This window comes from Mchenga conophoros, linkage group LG9, assembly GCF_057382185.1.
Source record: "Mchenga conophoros isolate Kocher_MC1m ecotype Shallow Benthic linkage group LG9, M_conophoros_male_GT1.1, whole genome shotgun sequence".
NCBI classification, from domain to species: Eukaryota; Metazoa; Chordata; class Actinopteri; order Cichliformes; family Cichlidae; genus Mchenga; species Mchenga conophoros.
This window is the reverse complement of record NC_140534.1, coordinates 7810656-7834989: the sequence shown is the minus strand read 5'-3', so window position 1 is coordinate 7834989 and position 24334 is coordinate 7810656. Positions and strand designations below refer to the sequence as shown.

The 24334-nt window shown below is 44.0% G+C and overlaps 1 protein-coding gene across 2 annotated transcripts; it reads right to left on the bottom strand.

Moving 5' to 3' along the window:
- Positions 1 to 1072: 1072 nt before the first annotated feature.
- Positions 1073 to 23909, bottom strand: jcada (junctional cadherin 5 associated a). 2 transcript variants are annotated; one of them, XM_085286279.1, is made up of 5 exons: positions 23638 to 23909; positions 12381 to 12908; positions 8959 to 9912; positions 4578 to 8149; positions 1073 to 3355 (listed from the first exon to the last, which is right to left on the bottom strand). In XM_085286279.1, exons 2-5 carry the CDS (start codon positions 12752 to 12754, stop codon positions 3321 to 3323), a joined length of 4935 nt encoding a protein of 1644 aa, XP_085142405.1. In that variant the 5' UTR covers positions 12755 to 12908; positions 23638 to 23909; the 3' UTR covers positions 1073 to 3320. The 2 variants fall into 2 exon arrangements, with proteins under 2 accessions (XP_085142405.1, XP_085142406.1); XM_085286280.1 differs by lacking the exon at positions 23638 to 23909 and adding an exon at positions 22813 to 23286.
- Between the last annotated feature and the right edge of the window lie 425 nt (positions 23910 to 24334).

Below are 24334 nucleotides of genomic sequence, written 5' to 3'. Positions count from 1 at the left end.
TCTTCTGTCGACATTGTTTGAGGTTCTCAGAGATGCTCTTCTACGCTAACTGTACGGGCAGATCATTTGCATTTCTGTTGCCTTTCACTCAAAGCAGTCTGGCTGTTTGCCTGTGACCTCTGTCATTAACAAGGCAATGCTACATTCAAAGCCACTTAAATCGCCTTTACTGCTTAGCTGATTAGCTGACTAGATATTTGCATTTAAGCAGCTGAACAGGTTAATATATATTTGAGGTTTTTCTTTAAATAAAAAAATATAATCATCCACTAAAAGCTTTTTGTGTTGACTGTCACATGTATCTATCCATCCATTCGCTTCCGCTTATCCTTTCCAGGGTCGCTGGAGCCTATCCCAGCTGTCATAGGGCGAGAGGCGGGGTACACTCTGGATAGGTCACCAGTCACACACAAAGACACAGACAACCATTCGTACTCACATTCACTCACAGATTCACACCTATGGGCAATTTAGATTAATCAATTAACCCATCCCCACTAACTGCATGTCTTTGGACTGTGGGAGGAAGCCAGAGTACCCGGGGAGAACATGCAAACTCCACACAGAAAGACCCCGGCCTGATGGTGGAATAGAATTCAGGACCTTCTTGCGGTGCAGCAACAGTGCTAACCACCGTGCCACCGTATTTATTTTAACCGTATATATTTTAGTTATAAAAGCCTAAAGCACATTTAAACAGCAGAATTTGAGCGCTTTAGAGTGCTTTAGAGACAGGCACATTTACATACCAGGTCTCCAAAGATTTCATTTTTAAATCCATAAAAAGCTGAAAGCTGTGTTTTGTGTTGAACTAATAATTATGGAAAGTAAAAGTCACAGTGATTTAAAACATGTTCAGAATTAGCAAATTGATGATGATTCATCTCATAAGTCCTGACACACTGCTCTCCCTTACATAAGCTGCCTTTTATAGGTTAAAGGTGTTGGTATCACTAGCCCCGTATTTACTTGGTATCACATTGAAATTAGCAGTATGGCACAGCACCACTGGCTTGCTTCTTGACGGATATTTCATTACATTAACACAATGCAAACAACCAGAAGCAAAATGTTTCATGCAAAGACTTTTATTTATGAACAGTCTGCAGTACTGTACAACAGCACAAACTTGTCTGTATTTCTGATCATTCTTAATGATCATAGCAAATATAGACAAATACTGTGCCTTCAAAAACAGTTCCCTTTTCACAATAATCTAAAAATACCTTGTTCTTTTTAAATATGTAGCTTAACTTTTGAAAATAAAATATACATTATATGAAATATAACAGTTGTTTATTGGATAGACTATATTGTACCAAATGCAATTATATGCAAATACACTTTCTCTCTGTGACTTCTTACGCATTACATGCACAAAAAAAGAGGAGGGGAAAAAAAGATGCAGCGCATACAAAAGAAGCTGTACATACCTCTGTATGAAAATAGAAAATATCAAAGCAAGATGTGCACCAATAGTCTAGATTATGTTACAAAGAACTCGCCGTACAAAAAGACCTACAGGAATGACCAGATAACACATTACCTGGAACACAGAGGTACGGGTACTGGGTTGTTTTAACACAACAAAGACAAAACCTTGTTTTTAATGCCCTGCCGATGAATTCAGGGTCAGAGCCACATCCGAGAAAGTCTAAAACCAGATCCCAAATACAACTGGATCAAAGAGTGACAGGGTCATACAAGCAAACCAGGAGTTACAGTTTTAGCTTGGAATTTTGCCATTAAACCCAGTGAGTGTTGATGTCCAATGCATAGCACAAAGTTTGGTTTGGTTTGTGTTTAAATTTCTTGTATTGCTACCCCATAAGTGACGTGAGTCTGAACCAAATTGCCAGTTATGCCCACAACTTACAAAGCATTGATATGTCAGTGTTAAATTATTGAACATGTACAGATACTGTGATTAGTATTCCAACATCAATGTTCTGTACAGCATCGATATTAAGCGTTTCTGGCTTAAAATCATTATTATTGCCAAAACACCTTCATACGTCTCCAATCTCATTTAAAATAAAATGGATTTGCTCATGTCCAGTTTAAATAAGCACACAGAAAAAGTTCTCCACAAAGACAGCGTGTACCAGGCACACTGCTACATAGCTACATCTATCATTTCCTGCAAAAAAAAGCACTTCTGAAGTCACACATAAGGTAGGGTGTGAGCAAAAACAGCAAAGACTCCACAAATTCCAGGAAAAAATATATGTGTTGAGATTTCTTTAGGAACAACATGAGGATTAACGAAAGACAGTCCCGGTACATGTCTCGACTGCTGATGCTGAGACTCGAGCGGGGAGGGTGTGAAAAGCGAATCCCTCCCAGTATAATCTCTGAGCATTTGCAGAGATTATCAGGTGCTCATAGGTAACATAAAGCCAATAATCTCAGCTGTGCAAATCTAACGCTTGTACCAAAAGGTAGAGCCTTTAAAGCAAATGAGATCAGTGCCTTGAAATAGAGACTTGCTTCTGAAATCATTTCACAAACACCCCAGCGTGTGACAACTGTATTGCTCTGAGTGAAGCTATTCAAGGACCACAGTGTTTCTCTATGCAATCCTCTCTCGGTACATTCTCTATCACACAAATATAAGAATAAAGAGCAAGGGCTTTCCTTACCGGTAATACACCCAAACACTACAATCCCCCCAAAAATCTACTCTTTCATAACATACATAAGAAAATATACATTTCTTCAGCAATTAAATGTCTTAAATTGTTGTTATTTTTTTTAATATTCTTAATAAAATCTTATAACTCTTTCTTATTTACATTTGGTTAGGTTAATACTGATTGTAATGCAATACTGTCGCCTTCACGTGTGTCTGTATGTTTTTTTCTGTTACATTTCTTTTGTTTGTTTGTTGAGCAGAAGCACTTTTACATTCATATTTCAACACCAGAGCTTGCTGAGAAAGCCCCGAGTGCAGACGGGAATAATGACATGTATTCCTCCAAAAGCAAAATAAGACAACTTCAAAAGGAGGAAGTCCTCTTGCTCGAGCAAATAAACTAGCTGAGAGGTGGAGAGAGTGGAAGGATGACAATGACGAGACTGAAAAAGGCCTGGAGAGTTGGCACCCAGCAGTGCCTTTATTTGGCTGTAAAAAAAAAAGAAAGAAAGAAAGAAACTCTTGCAGCACCGGGACAGTCAGTTCTGTGAGAAGTCATGTGTGACATTACTGGAGGGGTCACAGCTGACTGAGCCAAGAGGTGAGATGAAAGCCTTTGTTGCTGGAAAAAGCTGTTAACTTGACAAAGACTGATTTCCACAGTGGTGAAGGCAGTGGTCAGAGGTTACACCCTCTCCACTTGACTGGGGTCGTAAGAGTCTGATGAGAAAAGAGAAGGAAGAAAAGATGAGACAACGCCACCGAAAACAAGACATATCGGTATTATTTGCTCTCACCTCAGTGGACCTTATAGGAATAGTTTGACATTTTGGGACTGTTATAGTGCGACTGTAACAAACACATTTATTCACGATTTCCTAAAGAGGAGTACGGTAATTGGAACTACGCAAGACACTTGTGAAATTTTGTAGGTGTCACTGACAAAATAATAACAGCCATGCTTGATGATTGTTGTGGGCCAAGAACTTGCTGCAGATTTATGCTTCAGGAGGAAATCTACGCCGTGACTTACGGCGTAACCGATCTCTGTAGAAACGTAACTGCGTGTTGGGTCGGTGCATCCTGCAACTACTGTAATTGGCCTGTTCATTGATTCCTCCTGTTTATTTCTGTCTACTTTTTAAATGTATCGGCCAGAGACCAACAACAATTACATCGTCTCAATATGAGGAAGAATAATCATAGCATCAATATAAGAACTTGTAATGTTAGGAAATTCTTGAGGGGAGATTTGTTTGCAATGAAAAAACAAAACACTGACCACAACAAAGAGCGGGACCCACGGGAGGAAAATGACCTAGCATTTTATTTGTTTCTACAGGCTGGCACTGCATATAAAACACTGGGACACGAACACATGACAATTAACACATATTAAACCCAAACAAGCATAGATGACAGCAACAATGTCATTTATGGCTATGTCAGGCTACATCGCAGGGTCTACAAAGCCTCCCTAATGACTTATGTTAGTAGGCTAGTTCTTTCCAAGGCAGGTTAGCTATAGCAAAGCTCGATGTTTCTATGTATGTAAAACATGCTGTAAGCGTTATAGTGAGATATGAGATACACAAAGTATAAAGCTATAGCTATAAAACATCTTACAGGAAACAACTAGCCTGACTTTGTTCAAATATAAAAAACAGTCTTAACATAACGGTGCAAACTTATGTCTTTCTGTGAACTCACATGCACTCCTGGCTACACTCTCGATGTGCTTAACTGCATCTTAACAGATATTTAATGGTTATAAAGCTTCTCTTCTAAATCTTTCCCCCAGCCATTAACAGTAACATAATCAGCAGTGTATGTACTTGTAAATGGTTAATAATCACATGTGTATAGTACACTGAGGGTGCTTTATTCAGGAGGGAAAATAGGCATAGGAAAAGGTTGAATCTAGCCACTGACTTGAACCCACCTGAAATGGAGAGCATTTCCTCATCCTCCATATCTGAGGGGCCACAGGTCCCAACGCTGTAGTTAAGTGGCAGCGTTATTTCTCTCTTGGGAACACTGCGAGGTTTAGGAAGCAGAGGAGGCTTCTGGAGCCTAGTGCGCTGCTTTGGTTTGGGTAACTTTCGCCCGCCGGTATCTTGAGTTGTCTCCGCTCTGCTGACCCCTGCTGCATTCAGTTCGTCTTCCACCTTATCTTTAGAGTTTTCATTGTCTTCCTCCACAATTTTCAAAACCACTTCTTCTTCTGGCTCTTCCTTTTTAACATCAGTTTCTACTTCTTTACTTCCTTCATGGTCTGCTGTTACCACAGTCTCAACATTAATCCCTTCAACCTCGTCTTCCTGTCTCAGCTCTTCCTTACACACCCCTTCATTCACTTCATTTGATCTGCAGTCTTCTTCAGAAACTTCCAACTTATCATGCTCACTTGGGTTTTTCTCCTCTTTTCCTTCTCTTGCCATTTCGTTCTCCTCCTTTTCTAATTGTTGCTCGACTACGTCTTCTTTTGTCTTCTCCTGAACTTCACATTCCTCTCTGTCTTCATTTATCTCTTGCGAGTACTCTTCTTCACCAGACCTGATGTCTTTGAGACTAAGGCGTCTTATTCGAGACACAGAGTCCAGTTCTTTCAGACGGGCCATTCTGTCTGCTGTTGACCTGTCCATACAAGTAGCAGATGAAACCGCGGTAGAGTTCAGCTTATCTTGCAGGGATTCGATTAGTTTGCATGCTCCACCTCGCCCCTTTTTCTCCCAACTGCAAATGCTCAAGGACAGCTTCTCATCGGGGCTGATGGGCAGAGACAGGGGAAGCTTACTTGGTGGGAATTCGGGCAGGTCTAATACTAATTGAGTCTCTGTATCGTCATTGTCTCTGCCATCACTGTGATCATTGCTGTGCTGTTGCCTGTTATCTTCTTCTTGTACTTGTTTATCCATACCTGATGGTGTCTCTTTGAACTCTTCTTGATCTGTACCTCGGACAACCAAGGACTCCTCTTTCACTTGCTCACACTCTCGTTTCACTTGCTGTGTGTCATCAGTTGGGCTTTGTCGTTCCTCAGCTGCAGTAGCTTCTGCATCATCCTGGCTGTCATCAGACTGCCTGTCAGCCACGCCTAAAGCTTCCACTGGAACGGCTATACCCAGGATCCGCGCCGCCCTCTGTTCGATGGACTCATTTTCCGGGATTCCTTTTGCGCATTTGACCTCGTACAGGTTGCTGAGATCCTCTGCACGTAAAGCATTGGCTTTCTCTTGAATCAATAAGTTCTCTAGGTGCTTATCTGCTATTGTTGACTCATTCTTGTAGGTCAGTGGCTCCGACATGGCATATCTCACATCGCCATCATCATCCTCAAACACAAAAGAAACCTCCCTGGTCAACCTTGTGATATGTGGTGAACTGTCTTTCTGGGGTGATTTGCTGCTTTCACTCCTGGTCCTGCAGATGGTTAAATTCACGTCTCCCCTTAATGGTGGAACATTGTTTGATTCAGCCTTTCTTTTTGCATTCCCCTCGGTTTCAAGTTCATTATTTGAGTTGTGCTCAGGGCTACACCTATATTTAAGAATTGCTGTCCTCGTGTCCCAGGAGGGCTCCATCGACTGAGTAAAATCTTTCTGATCCAGCGGTGAGGGGACTGAGAGTGAGCGCTGCACTGGCTCCCCGGGACCACCGGGAGTTTCAGTGTACACAGTTAACCCCACATCTTTCAATAAAGACTCTTGAGGGACTGGGATATCCTGTCTATAGTGGCGGTTAGACTCATTGTGAGGGGGTAGCGAGGACAAGTTGTCTCTGCAGTTTGAGTTTGTGTGAACTGAATGATCATTAGTAGCTGGTATGTTGTTGGCCTGTGATCTGGAAAAAAACCTCCTCATACTCATGGACTCTAGGTCAGCAGTAGATGCCAATGACTTTGATCTGACTTTTGTACTGTTGGGCTTTATATTGTGCAATGGTGGAAGACTGATTGCTTCCCTGCCTGGTTCTGGACCAGCAATAAAGTGTGCTCCTGCATTAAACCGAGCTAAACTCTTATTCATCCCATCAAGATCATCAATGCACTGAGCCACAATGGGCCTCTTGCTGATTGTGTCTTCCATTTCCTTATTGATGCTCTCCAGTTCACCAATAACATCACAGGGTCGTCGGTTCACTGGCTTTAGGAGAAACTGACCAAAGACGACTTGCTCTGCAGTCTCTGGGGTGCTGTTTTTTCTCGGAGATGATGGCTGCTCGTCTCCCTGATTTTGAACCTTGGGTGGAGAGGACAGGTCTTGCTGCGCGGGCTGAAGGGATAGCGGTTCTGTTGGGCTCAGGCTGAGGCGGGAAAAAGCGCTGTTGCTGGAGAGATGAAGGTTCTTCTGGCCTGCCATCGGATAGCCATAAGAGGAGCTGTTGTCTGTCACCACGCCAATATCCGTGGTTGTATTTGAGGCAGACTGAACAGGTCCCTGCCCACCCGGAGGGCTCTGGGGTTCTGGACTTTTTACCACTGTCAAAGGTGAGCCGGTCTGAGTTTCCTGATTACGGTACTGGTTTCCAGGCCAAGACCCAGCATAGCACAACTCTTTATCTTCATTGGCTTGAAGTGTCCAGGCATCTATTATCTCCTTCCTTAAAGGAGCTCTCTTGTAATTCCTCATTGAGGATGTGCTGCTGGTGTGAAAGCGAGAATAATGGGATTTAATAGGCATCTCGTTCACAGACTTGCTCCTAATATTGGGGCTCTCTTTGAGGCCTACAGCGAATGTCTCAGTGTTGGTGACGGTCAAGCTCGGTATTGTCTCATTGTTGTTCTGATCAGCTCCAAAGTCTTTGTTAATGTTAGTCGGTGTATGAACAGGGACAGACACAAGGCAGAAGATGGTCTCACTCACTCTTCTCTTGGTATTCCTATTGTTTTCTGGCCCTGAATCTGGGGCAATTTTCTTCACTTGGGTGATGGTTTCAGCAAAGACCTGGTCTGAGCTGGAGCCCTGACGAGAAGAAGATCTTGTTAACGGGGTTTGGAAGGCTGAAGAGGGCGAAGGAGGAGGGCGATGGTTTTTAGGATATCTGTTGTTGCAGTTTTGGTCAGGTGCTGGGAAGTTATCGACGGTCTGTTTGTGCAAATTGCTGTGCCACCTCTTATTGTCATTGTCAAAGTCGCTAGAAGATGTCTGGTTACCGTCATCGGCCAATTTGGCAGCGATGAAAGGCCCCAATGGCGGGGGCAAAAAGGCACTGTCGTCGGGTGCAGGTTCCGACACGGTGACGCTGGGAAGCTCGTTACGAATGTGGCGAATCTTATCAGCATCCGTCAAGGAGTTGCCACCCAGGGCTGAGGAAATATGGCGGATACGGGGATCATCAAAGGGGATATACTGGACCCCTCCACCAGGGTGCTCTTGGGTAGTATACACAGGGTAAAGTTGCTTCTGGCTCCTCTCTCTCTGGGGATCAGCCCACGGACCTACTGGATGTCTGGTGAACCAGTGAGACCCATCTGGAGCAACTTGAATGTGCTGGTACATCTCTCCTCTGTACCTACGAGTTAAAACAACAAAGTTAACCAATACGGAGATGAACATAAAAAAAAACAACCTACTGGCTTCAATATTAATTTGTGAATAATTACTAAACTATTACTACATAGCTTTGCTCCAGCTTTTGTATAGCAGGTCAGAATTATGCATCACAAGGTAAATTTATTTAATATTTACCAAGTACCACCAAAAGGACAGAAATTGAGCCTTTTGACAGAAATAAAAAAGATGGAATTATCTTCTGGGTGTGAAAAGTGATACAAGTGTATGAAACAGAAACAACCCTTAGCGCCCTTGATTTATGACCTCAGTAAAGACTTAATGAGTTTTTGGTTGCTTGTTTCAAGTCTTATTAAACATATTATAACACTCATTTTGTAAATTATGGTCCCCATTGGAGTCACAGACAAGTTTAAATTGGAATATGCTCATTGGCTAACGACTTGTAATTGACAAGTTGTTAGCTAATGATTGCTCAGTTTCTCAGTAAGATACAACTCTCATGTGACAAGTCTAATTTTATGACCCCAAGTTTGTGACAGTAAAAATTATCAGTTGAAGGCTTCATATTTGGGCTTCCCTAACCAACAAATGACGTTAGAGTGGCTACCTGCTTTTAGTCTATGCATAAAATGCATGTCCTACTAAAGAAAAATATGTATAGGAAGTGGTATCAGATATTTCCTTCTGACATTTTTTTTCTTACAAAAATTATCGACACATTTCGTCATGCTTGTCTTCTGCTGTAGGGTACTTTACAGCGGGGAACATTACAGTAGGGAACATTAAAGCTTCTTATCATGTCCATACCTGTAGTCAACAGCAATTTCACCATATCCCCGCCGCCCTCCTCCCATTATAGGAGCTCTTTTATATGATGGGGGAGGGATGTATCCTGGAGGTCCAGAGTCCTGTGCAAAATAGTCCAGTTGGAGGTCACCTGGTCTTGATATGGGAATTGGCGTTCTGTCCCTGGACTGGGGAATGGTTGAGTCTCTGCCAGACAACACCTCACAGCTTCCCCTGATCTGCTGGTGCATCTCATAAGAGGGAGGTCTGGGGGGTCGGGTGAAGCGGGGCTTTGGTGTCATTGAGAGCTGGTTAGCGCTAGCTGGCCTGCCATTCTCTGGCCAGCGCGGTGCTCTGTAAAGATCATGGTGTAAGAATGGGTGGCCATTGACCCGTCTGTACAGGTCCTGACCAGATGAAGGTATTTCCACAAACTGCAGACTTTCAGGCTGTAGCATCCTGGGCAGGGACTGGGATTTGGCTTTGGTCCTCGGGTGGACTACCATCCCCTCTGGTGTCCTGGCATGGAGCCGTTGTTGCTCCTGTGTCCAGCGCTCGCCCTCACTTTGTGACAGCTGGCTGCCAAAGTTCACAGCTGGACGCCACTCATCTGTCCCCAGGCTCTGGCATTTCCTCTCAGTCGCCATCCTCCACTGATGGAGAGCAGCCTCCCTGTCTCTGGATCGGGCCTGAGCCTGGGCTTGGGCCTGGACTTGGGCCTGAGCGTGGGCCTGAGCTTGGGCTTGGGCCGCCCATCGCTGCCTCTCCTGAGCTGCCCTCTGACGCTCCTCGGCAGAGAGCTCTTGGCCTCTTGCTTGTTGAGGCCTGTCTGGTCTGCTGTAGCTCCCTGGTCCCCCTCCATGGGGATCTCGGAAGTCAGCATAATCCAGCAGCACAGTGAAGTCCTGGCCTCTCCTCCGCCAGTAGGACACATCTTTGGACTGAGACTGAGGACCTCTGGTGCTATCACAAAACCTGTGACGAAACACACAAAGGCATCCATATGCTTCAAGTGAAATGCTTGTCGAAGAAGAAACAACCCATAGCACAATAAAGATGAAACTGGATGAAGAACTGGGACAGAAATAACAGATGAAGAATAGAAATAGAAGTTCTATGAAATTCATAAAATTCCCTTATCTGTCAGTGAAATTGTTTAGATAAGAAAACAGGAGATACTTCTGAACACCAGAGACTACTTCCTGTTTAAACTGCCAACGCTGGAGAACCTGCAGTGAAGCCAAAGCTAATGATGTTAAAACTTTTTTATTCATTAAAAATATTTAAAATGCTATAGTTAGTAGTCTTAATGAGAGGTGTTTTAAAGGTAGAGGGTGTTATGTAGGGAAAAACCTCACACTGGCTTTAGCTAAGATCATATATATTATTTATAGAAAAACTAGTCCAATATTTAGGTACTAGGTAACCAAGATTTTAACTCTTTTTCTTCCCTCCTTTAAAGAAAGTGTCTCCCCAATATCTGGCTGTAGATGAAGTAGTTTAGTTATAGGGTAAGGCTCTCTTCATGATCCTTATCGTTATAGTTGATTTAGAGGTAGGCCAATGCAATACTGCATGACATACGCACTGAATAAATCTCAGTAAAGCTGGGCACTAAAAAGTAAAATATAAGTGATATAAGTAGCAAATTTTTATTCACAATTTGAAGAGATTCAATTTAAAAAAAAGGAGCACATTTCCCACTAGATGGAGACAAATGACTATGAGTAATAATGGAGTGTTTGGTAATTGTGATTTTCTATGGGGCATAATGAAGATGTTACACAATGACAAGCTGTGGCTGTTAGTCCCGGACGTCCTCCGAAGCAGATCAAAATGTCGAGGATGTTTCACTGACAGTCTTTCTACAGCACTGCTCATTAGTCCTTAATCTAAGACAATGGGCACGGTCTAAATGCAACGACGGCTTCTGCTGTATCTCTGTGAAGATGTTTGATGACAGACCCAACAGACAACAAGCCGCATTTGGTCCCTACATGCAGCGGGATTGTTTCAGCCTATTTGTGGAGTGACAGACTGACTGACAATGTAAACAAGACGCAAGCGCATGTGTAGTCCCCCTCGAGGCCGAGGCCGCCGAGCGTCCTTGACATTTCCATCCGTGATCATCACTGGTCACAGACGTTGGCTTGAAAGAGAAGGAGGGGAGGGGAGACTAGCCGTGGCAGTCTGCTAAATTTGAGGGCATCTTGTGTAAGATGAGTTAACATCATTAGGCTAATTTGGTCTAAGTAGCACTGCTGAGTGGAAGTGCCAATAAAGGCCCGTTCCTTATCTAAACCAAAGCTGCCAGGCAAAACAGATTTGCATGAGGAGGAAGAAAAGAGGGATGAGCAAACAACGGACTGAAATCGCAGAACATATGTCTTTGCGATTCCCTCATTCCCAGCAGAATGCTCTGATAGCACTGGCAGAGCAGCGACATGAAAATGCGGATTACTCATCTCAAAGAATAACACCAAAAATGAAAAACAAAGAAAAATGCCACAAACACAACTGCTGACATTATTCAAGGTCATTTGACTATTTCGAGATGCTCCGTCACTGACTGCTGGCTAAAAAGGATTATGGGGAATCATCCAAGCAAAATGTAAGGAAAAAGGGGGTTGGGGAAGAGATCTGACAAGCCTGTCTAATTGTGTGGACAAGGGAACAGCTGTATTGACTTTGTCTCAGTTACAGCACACTAACCCCCAGAACTGGTGTAAATAGGCAAACTAAACAATCCTGTTTTCAGGGGAAAAAACGGGCTGGCTGCAGCCTGGCGATATCTCCGGAAATATCATAGGTTTAACAGACCTTACCCGAGAGGGTTTCACTTGCATAACTACTCCAGACTAAGCTAAATATAGCCTATGATCCATATACATATTAAAAAAAACTATATGAATACTTTATAATTGATGAGATATGCATTATGTAAGCAGGTTTAATGCCTTTAAAACAAGAGGAAGCCAGTAAAGTATACTTGATATGTACAACCTGGCATACAGAAGGGGGTATTCTGACAAGCCTGGCAACCTAAGTGTGTGCGTAAGACTGGGCATGCTCAAATGGGGCACATAGGTTTGGCCAAAAGCTGTTTTGATTACAACTCCAAGGCCCCATGTGGCAGATTAGACTCCAGCACACATTATCCCTCCTCCCCTCACCCAAGACTTGATTGGAAAGAGGAGGCAAGAGGGAAATAGAGATGAAATGAGATGAAGTTACACACAGGGGAAAAACCGGCAGCGGTGTTAGTTCCATTGAATATGTACTGCAAAATCCCTGTGCAAAACTCTTTGATGACTTACGTCATTTTAGAAATCTCATCCAAGGAAACCACAACATCAAATGATAAACAGTCAGGACAAAAAGAATCAGTTCAGGGCATGCAGAAAGACATCTAGACAGCAGCACATCACGGGTCTGTAGCTTACCCACTGTCTGAGGTCAGCGACTCTCCCAAGGAGTGAGTGTCAGTTTGGCACCGGTTCTCGCCATCCCGTCTCGGCAGGCTCCTATCCCTGGACTCGTTGTTGTTGGGACAGCCCCCAGCATCGTATGCTTGGGGCTGCCTGGTTCCGCCACCATTCCCATAGGCCACTACGGGCCCTCTTTCATAGCCATTTACTGTCCTGGGGCCAGACCTGTTCTCTAGTATTTCATGGTGCTTGCTGTAGGATGGTGGTGAGGTTGAACGGGGTTGGTGGGATGAGGGAGCAGGGGCTGGGGTAGGGGTAGGGGTGGAGGACGTGGCATGCTTGGGCAGCTTATATCCATGAGAGATGAGGAGGTCCTCCACGCTGTACATGGTCGCATTTGTTAATGCTGGTGTGGTTTCGTTTTTCCTCTCTCTGCTTTTTTTTCTGAGAGAGAGGAAGGTAGGTCGGTTGTCAAGGCGTTTCTGCTTCTTCCCTACGTGCAGCGGCGGGATCACCGGCACAGCTGCGCAGCTGAGGCCATCACTGGGAAAAAAGAGAGAGAGAGGGGGACGGCATGAAGACACCAGAAGGAAGACAGAAAAAAAGAAGGTGACGATAAAACCATTATCCCCGCCACCCGTGTCCAGTTTTTGTTAGGGTTCCCGAGCTTTGTGAACATTTGAAGGCACAAAATGAAGAAAAAGAAAATGACCCCAAATTCTGAGTCGCCATGACGAAACCCAGCCCAGCCGCCTTCCCAACAGCCATTCCCTCCCACCTATCTTCTCCGGTCCCTCCTAGCAACAACCCTCTTTTCATTTCACTCAGACATCATCAGCACCGAACCGTCAATGCTCCAGAACTGATGGTGAACCGGGGCTACACGAACACCCTTAAAAACAAGCCGCAGTCGCATGTTCCTCAGTGGGAAGAGGAGTTTCAGGGGGCTGCTGGCGCTGCAGTGAAAATGCAAAATATCACTGTTTACAGTAGGCTCCCTGCAGACTTCCATACAGTCACTGTAAGGTAGCTGTTAGCAGCCCCTTCCGCTGCTTCATGTTTTGCATCAATGAAGCAACTAGGGGATTGTATTCCTCTCTCTCTCTCTGCCCGCCTCCGCATCTTTTCTCTCCCCTGTCATCTCAAAAGTATTTTCTGGTTCTAGAAGAAGAGGACATGCTTTTAGACATGTGCCCTAAATAAATTTCCTAGTTGGGAGTAGTCGTTTGTGTACTCCTAAGCTCTGTACAAAAATCATTAGAATTTCATATGATGTCAGATTTTCAGTCTATGATTATCCTGGCAAAGGAAATTCAAATCCATCAAGCACAAAAGTGTGCTGTTTTTAGAGAAAAGCTACAACTTAATCTATCTTATTAGTTCAATTGTTATAGAAAAAAATTAAGCAGGGAAATTAAAAAAACACAGGGAATTGTTATGACATGACACCAACTTATGTGCACTACTTAATGTGACTTACTCACTGCTACATGTTCATCAAGGTTCATTGGGATTCAGTGCTCTGTTGCTGGTATATATAAATTACTTAAATTAATCTGTCTTCATGCTGTAAATGTTAAATAAACTCCAGTATATCTCTCTGTTACTGTCCTCTCTCCTACCCTGTGCAGAGCTACGCACCACGCAGTAAGCCTTATAGACGGTGCAGTATGTCGATAGCCCACATTACCCCACGTTTACTCGGTATGAGCATCACAACTGTAAGGCCAAACTGAAAAACCCCTGGCTGTATGGGTAAATTACAAATGGGACAGCCTCAAAACAGTGTGTATCAAAAAGTCTAATCAATCTTCAAAGAGCTTTGAAACACGTACCATTAGAAAAAGCAGATTCGTGAGTTTCACGTGTTTGCAGGTAGGTAGCATACCAACCTGCAATGACTCCAGACATGTTTGCATGGAAAACTTTATATTCAGCTTTGTATTTTAAAATTTACCGCCAGCTTCTCTGCCGAGTGAGCGAGTGATTCTTTCTGATACACCCTGAATAAAAAGTCTCCATATACTTGTAACCGGGTAACCAGGTAATACGCAAACAGAAAAAATACTGGTATCAGCTGTAGGCCAAATTTTTATTTTAAATATCAACATCAGCCCAAAATTTCACAACAGAAGCATCCCTCCTAAGTATAACAAATAAGCAGACGCTAATGATGCACAACATTTTTGCTAAAAACCAGTAAGGAAGCAACCCAGTAAGGAACTGCAGTGCTACATCCACTTTAGGCTAGCTAGACGAGCTCCCCCATAGAAGTACCATTCTCTGCAACCTTCTAAACAGGCAGCAGTGCGGGGACCCCCAGGGGAAGGTTGGATTTAACGTTTTAAGAATTGCTTTCTGCCCAGCAATCACTGTATCAGTATGATGGGCTGATGAAGAACTGAAATGATGATACCCAGTGTGCATCTGCTCGTGATGTAATGCCCTTGATGAAGTCATGTTTGCTGCCTTGTCAACAGGACAGATGCTGCTGCGGCCCACTCATTCAATACTTTCTGCTGGAACAGACTGCCAACAACCTGGCTGTCCTTAATAAGAAATGGCATACAGGAACAGCGCCGTGTGACTCGTTGCCAGAATCAAACGCCGTTCAGACGGTTTTAAGAGCCAATCACTTTATGATTGTTAAACGGCAGAGCCAAATTGCTTGTTTTCGCTTCTGAAATAGACAGCAATGCAGCCTTGCCGAAATGTATTCAGCTGCAAACACATTAGCATTTGTTTTGCTCCATAGAATTTGTTCAGCCATGATCGTCACAAAGAGATTAAAAAAAAATCCTTCTATAAAAGGAGTCCTGACTCAGAGGACAGCGTCACCACCCCTTCTCCCTCCTTCTTGTACCTGAACTGTAGGAGAGCCTACTAGGTGATTAACAGGATCCAAGACCGTGAAATGCTGCTTTCTTTGTATGTCTGGCCCCCTAATACGATTATATTTTTCATTTAAAACCTTAAACCTGTTAGTTTTGGAGGATTGACTCTTGGCTCTTACCCAGTTATTACTTTTATTGACTTTAACTCTTTCCATTTGTGTTTTAGGGTAATCTTCTCAAGAAGGAGCTGGGTTTGGAGTTTTAGCTACTTGTGAGCAAGGTCAGTGAAAACGGGCTGGCAGTTTGCTTCATTTGCTTTCAAGCGAGCAATGTGGACCTAGAACTTTAATTCAACTTAAGCTTGGTACAGCTGTTGCAGAAAAATCACATAAATGCCAGTAAAATGCACGCTAAGATGTTAATATTTATGACAGCTTGTCACTCATGTGATGGGCCTTTTCTTCTGTGCTTTAAATTAAGAATAACCACCATGCCTCCCCGCAGCCTTGCAAAGGCCCGTATCAGAATCCGCAATCTGATTGGTATCAGTACCCTTTCCTTCCTGCAGCTCAAGCCTATCCCTCCAACCAGGCAAAGGCTTAATTAATTAAAGCCTTAGGCCAAGGGCTAATATGATCATTCATTTTTTGCTATGATATCTGCATATCAACCAAGCTTAACTCAACATCCATATGCTCACTAATCTATCTTAATCCTCAATCTGAGGCTCTCGGTGTCAGCGCTAAATGAAGATTATCTGCATCCTCAGTAAAAGTGAGGATTTCCTACTGTAAAGTAAGCTGCATTCATTCAGTCCCTCTAACCGTCCCACCCCACCCCACCGTGTCACCAGCCCTGCTCCTTCCTTCCCTCCCATGATGGGCTCTGTTTAAATGCCACTAATTCTGTTACGCAATGGAATTACTGATTTTATGTCAAATAAAACCTTGGATTTGAGAACTGGTATGCAACAATGGGCAGCTTTCAACCCCCCAAAACACAACAACATTGTGTTTCACCACAATGCCTTCTTATGTGAAAAAGACATTGGTGTTGCAGCCTCTCGGATTTGGCAACTAGAAAAAAGGGCTGATCGGCTGTATTTTTAATGGCATGGCTCACTCACAGAGAGAAAATTAATGATATAGTTTATGGATAACATGTGCTGCTAAAGTAAGCTAAAAACAAGTGGAAACATATAGGGACTGGCATTCTCATACCACCCCTCATACTATAAACTACTACTGTAGCATCTTTTGTGAATGATAGAAGAGGTCAATTAACATACAGTTGGTGTCAGAAGTTCACATGCACTGAACATTTATTTGAAACGTTATTTTTCCAGGGTGGAATTATTGTGTAGTATACATCTTTAATGACTTTTATAAATAAGAATTGTGTGTGTGAACAAATTTGAATTTATTTTTGATTATCTCTCATTCGCAGGGTCAAAATTATAAATACAGGCTCAAACATACACAAACGCTGACTCACACAAAAAGCAGTGGTGCTGAAGGTTCTACAATGTCAAGTCCAAGGCTTGTTCACGTCTCATTGGTGATTATGATCAACTACAACTGGTAGTTTCTCTTTTTGCCAGCACTAAATGGATTGACCAGTGAGGCTGGATTGGATTGACTCAGTCAACAATGGGAAAGTCCATCAAAGGTTTGTTGGAGCCATTATTAAACAACTACTGATTCAGAGACCATCGGTTCAAACAATTGTACATAAGTACCAGTTATTTGGATGTCTCACCACTTTTCCAGGCGCTATACTGTCAACATCAGATGAGAGGAATGGTTGGGATGTTCAGAAACAATGCAGAAAAGCACTACAGCTCAAGCTTGCCTTTAAGTAGAAAACAGCAGCCACAGTAAAATAAGTTTTACATGAGAGCGTGCTGACTAAGAAAGAAACCGCTGCTCGAAAACCAAACCTTTCATGCTCAACTCAATTTTGCAGCTGCCACAAATGGTCAAGCCAAATGCCTTATAGAGAAAACTTTTATGGTCAAACGAGACGAAGATTGAGCTATTTGGCCACAAAGACGAGAGGTATGTTTGGAAGTATATCGGTGAGGCTTTCAAAAGTGAGATCAATGAACCAACTGTCAAGCTTGGTGGGGGAAGAATCATGCTCTGGGGCTGTTTTGCTGCCAGTTGTAGTGGTACATTGCACAGATTGGATGGAATAATGAAGAAAGACTAATTCCAAATACTTCACTTCAAATCAACAACTAGACAATTGAAACGTATTCACAACTAAGTCTTCCAATAAGACAATGATCCCCAAAACACACGAAAACTGGTTTTGGAAAGGATAAAGGAGGCTAACATTAAGCTTCTGGAAGAGCCTTCCCAAAGTCCGACTTCAACCTTATTAAAAATTTGTGGACTTCACTTAGGTTCATGCCAAGAAAGCAAAGTAATTTAAATGAACTATACCAATTCTGCCCAGAAAAGGGGCAAATATCCAGGCAAAATAATCCCAGAAGCATGCTGATGGTCGCCAAAAGTGCCTGGTCAAGGTGCAAATTCTAACTTGTTCATCTATTTCTTGATTTTTAAAGTCATTAAAGATGCACGATAAACAATCATTCCACCCAGTTCAAAGAAATCATTAAAAGACCAAATTATACTCATCACTGTAAAGAATTTCTATGATGAGAGGGTGTAAACTTCTGACCACAACTGTACACTGTTATTGAAAACAGGTAGGAGCATTATTCTTTTAGTTGAGTGTGTGGTGGCTACATTGGGGCGGACTGCAGGGGCATGACGGCTTGCAGGTTGACAGTTTGGTGTCAGCTCCTTATTCATGGCCTAGCTAAGATGGGGCGGGGAGGGAAGAAGAGAGGGCACACAATGCAGGACGGAGACCTAAATCAGGCCTTGAGGTGCACAGAACTGCAGCGTTAGAGGGTGTGACTAAGCACCCCGGGATGCACGGATTACAAACCTAGCACGGTAAAAATTAGCAGAATAATTCAATCTAAAAAAAATAAACTTTACAGACAGTTTGCAGTTGAAGTCTGAAGTAGAAAAACAGAAGACTTTTCACATTGTGCTCAAAACCCACTGAGTAACAGTGATTAAAGTTAACACAGATGTGTTAAAATAGCACATTCCTGTTTAAAATGAAGCACTACAGACAAAAACAAATCTGGATTTAACAGGCTCCAGCATAAAGGCACCACAACAAAAGAAATCTCAAACACCAGGGCCTGGAACCAAAAAAGACGATAAGCCCGCTTCCTAAAATATTCCACAAGAGCCGCACCTCTCCAGCACATTGTTCCCAGTCTCCTTGGAACTATAACAACTGACCCGTGTGGGTGTGTTTTTGGCAAGTGTTTGGGCTGCATCTGTTAGGAGTGTGCATGCACAGGGGCTTCTCAGAGATGACGGCCGAACACATTCGGCAAACAGCAACGCCGTGCAGATTGTTTATCTATGTGACATCACCATGTCCAGCGGAGGGGCCGTCTCTCTTCCTGAGGAAGTGCGTTGAGTGTGAGTGTGTGTGTGAGGGGGGGTGGACGGACGGAGCAGAGCCAGCAGTGTCGCAAGTGTTTCCAATCAGGCGCTCGGCAGGCTCCTGTTTGTCCCAGGGAAAGAAGTTTGGAGGCGTTTTATTTTTTGGGCTGAGGCCGGAGGAATAAACAGCCCAAACGAGCCTGAGGCCATATTTTACCCACAGTGACCCACAATGTTCCCCACATCAGGTAGGAGTGTAACTCAGCAACATGAAGTGTGGGCATATTATCCGGGGAGCTACGTGCCCTCTGGGCACTTGCTATCCTTTGGGAAAATCCCACTGGGCTCAGCAGCCACTAGAGTTTAGGGCAATTATTATCTTCTGCAAAAAAAGAAGAAAAATTACAGCTAAAAATGAACAAGTAAAGAAATGCTTGAAAGCAAGAAGATTATTACAAAACAAGAGCTCTTCACGACATTGCAACCCATGTGCTCTTTCCACAATGTACACCCTCCTAACAGAGAGGGTAGCAACAGGCTGGGTGCTAGAGGTGGGCGGAGCCATCCAATTATCGATAGTATCAATATCAGCGCTGGTATGGGTATCGGATTAACACGAGCATGATACTTTGTTTCTATTCGCTAACTTCAGTACTCGCCCACTTAAATTCTTCTAAATTAATTATTTTTATGGAAAACAAAAATAGAACTCAAACTATGAAAAATGTCTGAATCCCAGTGTGTTGTCATGTCTATTTTGTTTATAGCTTATAGCAGATTTAAAGAACAGAGGTTGGTCCAGTGTGCTTTAGAGACAGGCACATTTACATTCCGGGTCTCCAAAAGAACACTATTTCGGAAAATACATTTATTGGTCATTAAAACGTGTTTAGAATTTCCAAACTGATGATGATTCATGTCATAGGTCATGACACACTGTTCTCCCCTACTTAAGATGCCTTTAGAAGTTAAAAGTATCAGTATCGGCATCATGCAATACCGGCCCTGTATTTAGTTGGTATTGGATTGCAGTCTCGCACAGCACTACTGGGTGTGTTTACCCCAAGTCAATTATCTCACAAAGGAAAGGTTTTGCCAAAAAAAGCACAAAAAAAACCCCCAACCACTAGCATTATTTTGTTTAGCATATCCCATGGCAACAGTTGTTTTTGCTTTTGTGAATGGCAGCTCGCAGACAATAGCATGTGGACCGCTAAGATATTCCTGCTGCATTGCCGCGCTCCAAAACTTATTACAGTCAAACTCCGCTGGCAGAAAAATCAAAGGCAGGATGGGATGGAGAAGGGGAGTAGGAGGTTGGGAGAAAGGAGGGAGGACCAGGGGGAGGGTGGTGTTTTTGCTCCACCATATTCCAACGCATCGGTGGTATGGTTCTGATTCATTTCAGACGGTCAAGAAGTAGTCCAGCCAAACATTTGTTCAACCCAAAGACAACGTTCAACAACACTGGCTCAGGCACAAGAACAGCACAGCTGATGGCTCATTAATGTACGAGGCAAGTCGAAAGGCGCTGGTGATGTGACGGTTATTATGTCAGCGGACTCATTTTCCATTGTGCAGTGAGGCTTAGCGCAGTTCAGCTCAAATGCAGTGATTTGACATCACGAGATTCTCCTCGTCTGAACGCATCCAACAGTGGTATGCAAAGGGAGATCCATGCCAGAGTCAGGAAATGCTCATAATTTCATATGTGAGGAAAGAAGAGGAAAAAATAAGGATTTTATGCACGTTAATCCAGAAGGCTACACAGCAGGCTTCACCTGCACTGAGCTATTCCCAACTCATACTCATTCTAAGCCTTGCCAAACTGGCTTCATGGTAATTAGTGTCTGTCAATGTCCGGAGCTTGCTAGAGATGACAGTGGTTTGGTTTATCAGCCAGCAACACAGTGATCAAAGGGTTAGCATGCTCTGGCTTTCTGCTAATCAGATGTGGACTGTGCATGGCTCCTGCTCAGCATCACAGAGGGAGAGGTAGCGAGCAGTCCTGCATAAACAGAATCATCAGGAAAGTTTAAGCACATTGCGTGCGTGTCACATTTTAAGACAGCTGATAGAATTGTGTTGACAGGTGACTGTGATGCACATCACAGGTGGGATGAAAAAGGCTCTCCCACACAAACGGAAACAGGAGTGCTGTCACTGGTAAATGTGGAAAACTGCTATGTAAACACATGAAAATGAACAGTCAGGGTTATCTCAAGGGCTTCATTGGCATAAAACTGACACAGAGAAATCACAAAGCAGACACAATCTCAGGCCATCTGCCAAACATATGGGCATTCACCGGCTAGCAGCCAGAACTTAGCAATACTTCTCTCTCTCTCTCTATATATATATATATATATATATATATATAGAGAGAGAGAGAGAGAGAGAGAGAGAGAGTGCGCTTTCCAGATCATTTCATGCCTCTGATTCTCGCTCTGAGAGGCGTGCTGGCAGATGTCAGTATAGCTTTCACATGTTTCATGCAGGCTTCATCCACCAGCCTCCTTCCCCTCCCGCCTGCGTCACCTCTGCTCTGACATCACATGTGACATCAGGCGAGACCTCAGAGGGGATCCCTGTAGCCGGGCAAACATTAGATGGCTTTCAAAGGCTTCAGCTGCAGCCACCCAATAGCAGAAAAAAAAAGAAACAATAATTTTCTTGGCCTATAAAGGACGCTGGAGACCGACTGAGAGAGAGAGGGCAGAACTTGCTACTGTTAACGACACCACAAACAATCACACACACACTTACAGACGCACACATACATACAGACAAGATTACTGAAAGAGAAGTTTGGATCAGTCCTGAGAGTTGAACTGCTACGACTCACTTCATAGCTGTGGAGGGCTCCTTCCAGTTTTGCTGACCAAACCTTTCCTCTCACTGCTGGAGGGAATTAATGAGCTGCTTGCCTTCTTAATGCACTCCCTATCCCCCCCCACCCCCCCACCCCTCCATTCCACACACACATACACACACCCTCCTCAGGGCATCTATAAAAGCCTCGCGTTCCCACACCATCTCAAATCTCAAGGATGTGCAAAAGACCTACCACATAACACTCATGCACCCACGCACGCAGCCTTTTCTTTCTTTTTTTTTGCAGTGTTTTGGCTTCTTATCTACAAATCCTGACACACTCTGAGGTCCAGGAAATGTCTTTTGCTGACATTTACTAACAGCTTTCGATGGAAACTCACTGACCTAAGAAAGACCTTGGCAAAAAAGAACAGATCACCCCTGCATAATGTTAATTAGCAGTTTGACAGCTGAAGTCAGGTCAGCTTAAATATGAGCGATCGGTGCGATAAATGCACCGTAATAACTAAACTGTAACAAAATCCTGAACTTGGACTGGTCAGGTAAAACAGTCTTGGCAATCTGGCCCCTAGAGGTCTCTAAGTGACAGGAGGAATTTATGTGAAAGCCATTCTAAAATTAAAGCGGCAGAGCCATCGCAAACACTGTGACATAATTTAAGATGTATGGTTAAGAGGCAAAACACAGGCCAGTGTTTTATACTTATCTAGCCTTGTGGGCTATTTAATGGATTTACTCAATGAAAAACATTTAAGATCAACATCAAACAGTGGACCCCAAATCGTGTTATTTCCCAGTCAAAGTGACAGCAGGGTGGCTGTTTTGACAGCGCGTTTCTGCGGAGGTTATAAGGCAGTGCGTGCAGGAAGCCTGCACGGTGGGAAGGAGAAGAGAGGTCAAGCAGCAGCGGCAGCCACCATCATGCAAACACGCTGCAGGTGTGACAAAGTGACAACAAGCAAACATCAAAGCCACCTAAACTTGACAGACCATTTGTCAGAGGCTCATTGCGCCTGGCTTCCGTCGCAATTTGGCGCTCATCGTACGTACGACGGGCACCGAGAGCTACACGCGTTACCGGACCCGAGTGCTGTCACCGTGCTGTTCTCAGAAAATGATTGACGGGCTCGGCAGGATGCTGCTAGCCCCTCTGGTTCTGGTGCAGATTACTGTGTGCCGTAGCATTACTAGCCTAGCCCAGAAACGCGCAGTTTTACAGAGAAGAAAATTCAGCTTGTTTGGGGTTTAGTCATGTGAGCAACACACGAGTAGACGTTATAACATGACTTGAGACCTTACATGGATGAGTGGAACTCCTTGGCTGATTTCGGCGATCCACTATGCTGTCATCTAATGGTAGCTCCGTTTTGTAAGTCGGGCTAATCACTAGGAAGGGGATACCAGCAGGGCGAAATTAGAGAAAAAGCAATTCTACAAGTTACAATTGCATATAAGTGACAGTTGTTTGGAGTAACGCGGGATGCCTCCCGAGCACCAGCCATGGCCTGCAGCGTTTTCGCTCAAGTCTTTAATTAGTGCTCCGGGCGATGGAAATGTCCGCGCGCGTGCTAGGACATTAAAAACTGCGTAATTTGGACGGAGTTTGGCCTCTGTTCCCCCAGCACGCGCGCAGAACGGCACATAGCGCGGCTAACGCTAGCCGGACTAGCTCCGTGAGCAGTCTTTAACCTTCAGCTGATAGGAGCGCGTCCGCAAACTGTGGCAGCCGCCACCGCAGACGCTCCAAGTTAAAAAAATAAATAAATAAATAAGGAGCTCCATCCTCCCACTCCTTCACCTTCTAATGCCATATCCTCGAGGTGGCCCGGCCGTTTGTCCCGAACCTCCTATTCCACCAGAGGAGGCAGACAGAGCGCCGAGGCAGCTGGATCAAGTTGAGGGAGCGCTGGAAATGTTGAGGGCAGAGCAGATGCGACTCTCAGCCGCTGTCTACTGCCTCACAGCAGCAGCAGCAGCTCGCCTCCACAGCTGCCGCATGTGTTGTCAAAAAAATAGAAATCACAAAAAAATAAAAAGAAATAAAGAAAAAGCCACAACCAACAACGACCCCTGAGTCCAAAAGAATGCCTGGATGAAAGGCGCCCTGTGTCGCTCCACTTTTACCTGTGAAATGCGTCGTTGCGTTGCCGCCTAGTCCCCGGCGCTCACCCGTGCCGCTGCTCTGGACGGACTGAGCTGGGATCTGCTGAGGGAACAGCCCCTCTTCTCCACCAGCGCCGAGGAAACATCCCTCTTCTCTAGCAGGGAGGCAGCTGGAGACTGCTGAGCAGTAAGGTCACTTCACACTTAGGGTTTCAGGAGAAAAATAAAAGTGAATTCTCTTTTAAAGCTAAACCTATCCATGCACATTAAACGTCACTGTGTCAGCCTCTGAAGGCGACTTGCAAACAGAAATATATGTGAGTTGACGAGCAACTCCATAAACTACAGGGGCGTTTCCAGGACTTATTTGATGAGGGGGAGGGGGGCATAGGGGGAACCAAGAAGAAGCGGGGAGGTTACAGGAAGTAGCTTTTATGGCATTATTTTTGTGCCACTATTCTGAGCGCACGTAAAAATAAAAATAAAATGAGCGCATGTAAAAAAAAATTGCAGGTGCAAGTGTTGCATTTTGAGGAGAAATTTATTTTGAGCGAAGAAAAGCTAAATTTGAGTGAACAAAATTCATTGCTGCCTGCAAAAAATGTATTTCAGTGTTTGCTATTATCCATACACACACACACAATAGCAGCCCCTCTCGCTCAGTTTTTGCATTTGCGCTTGCTCGCAATGTGTTGCTCACGCTCTCAACATTTCTGCC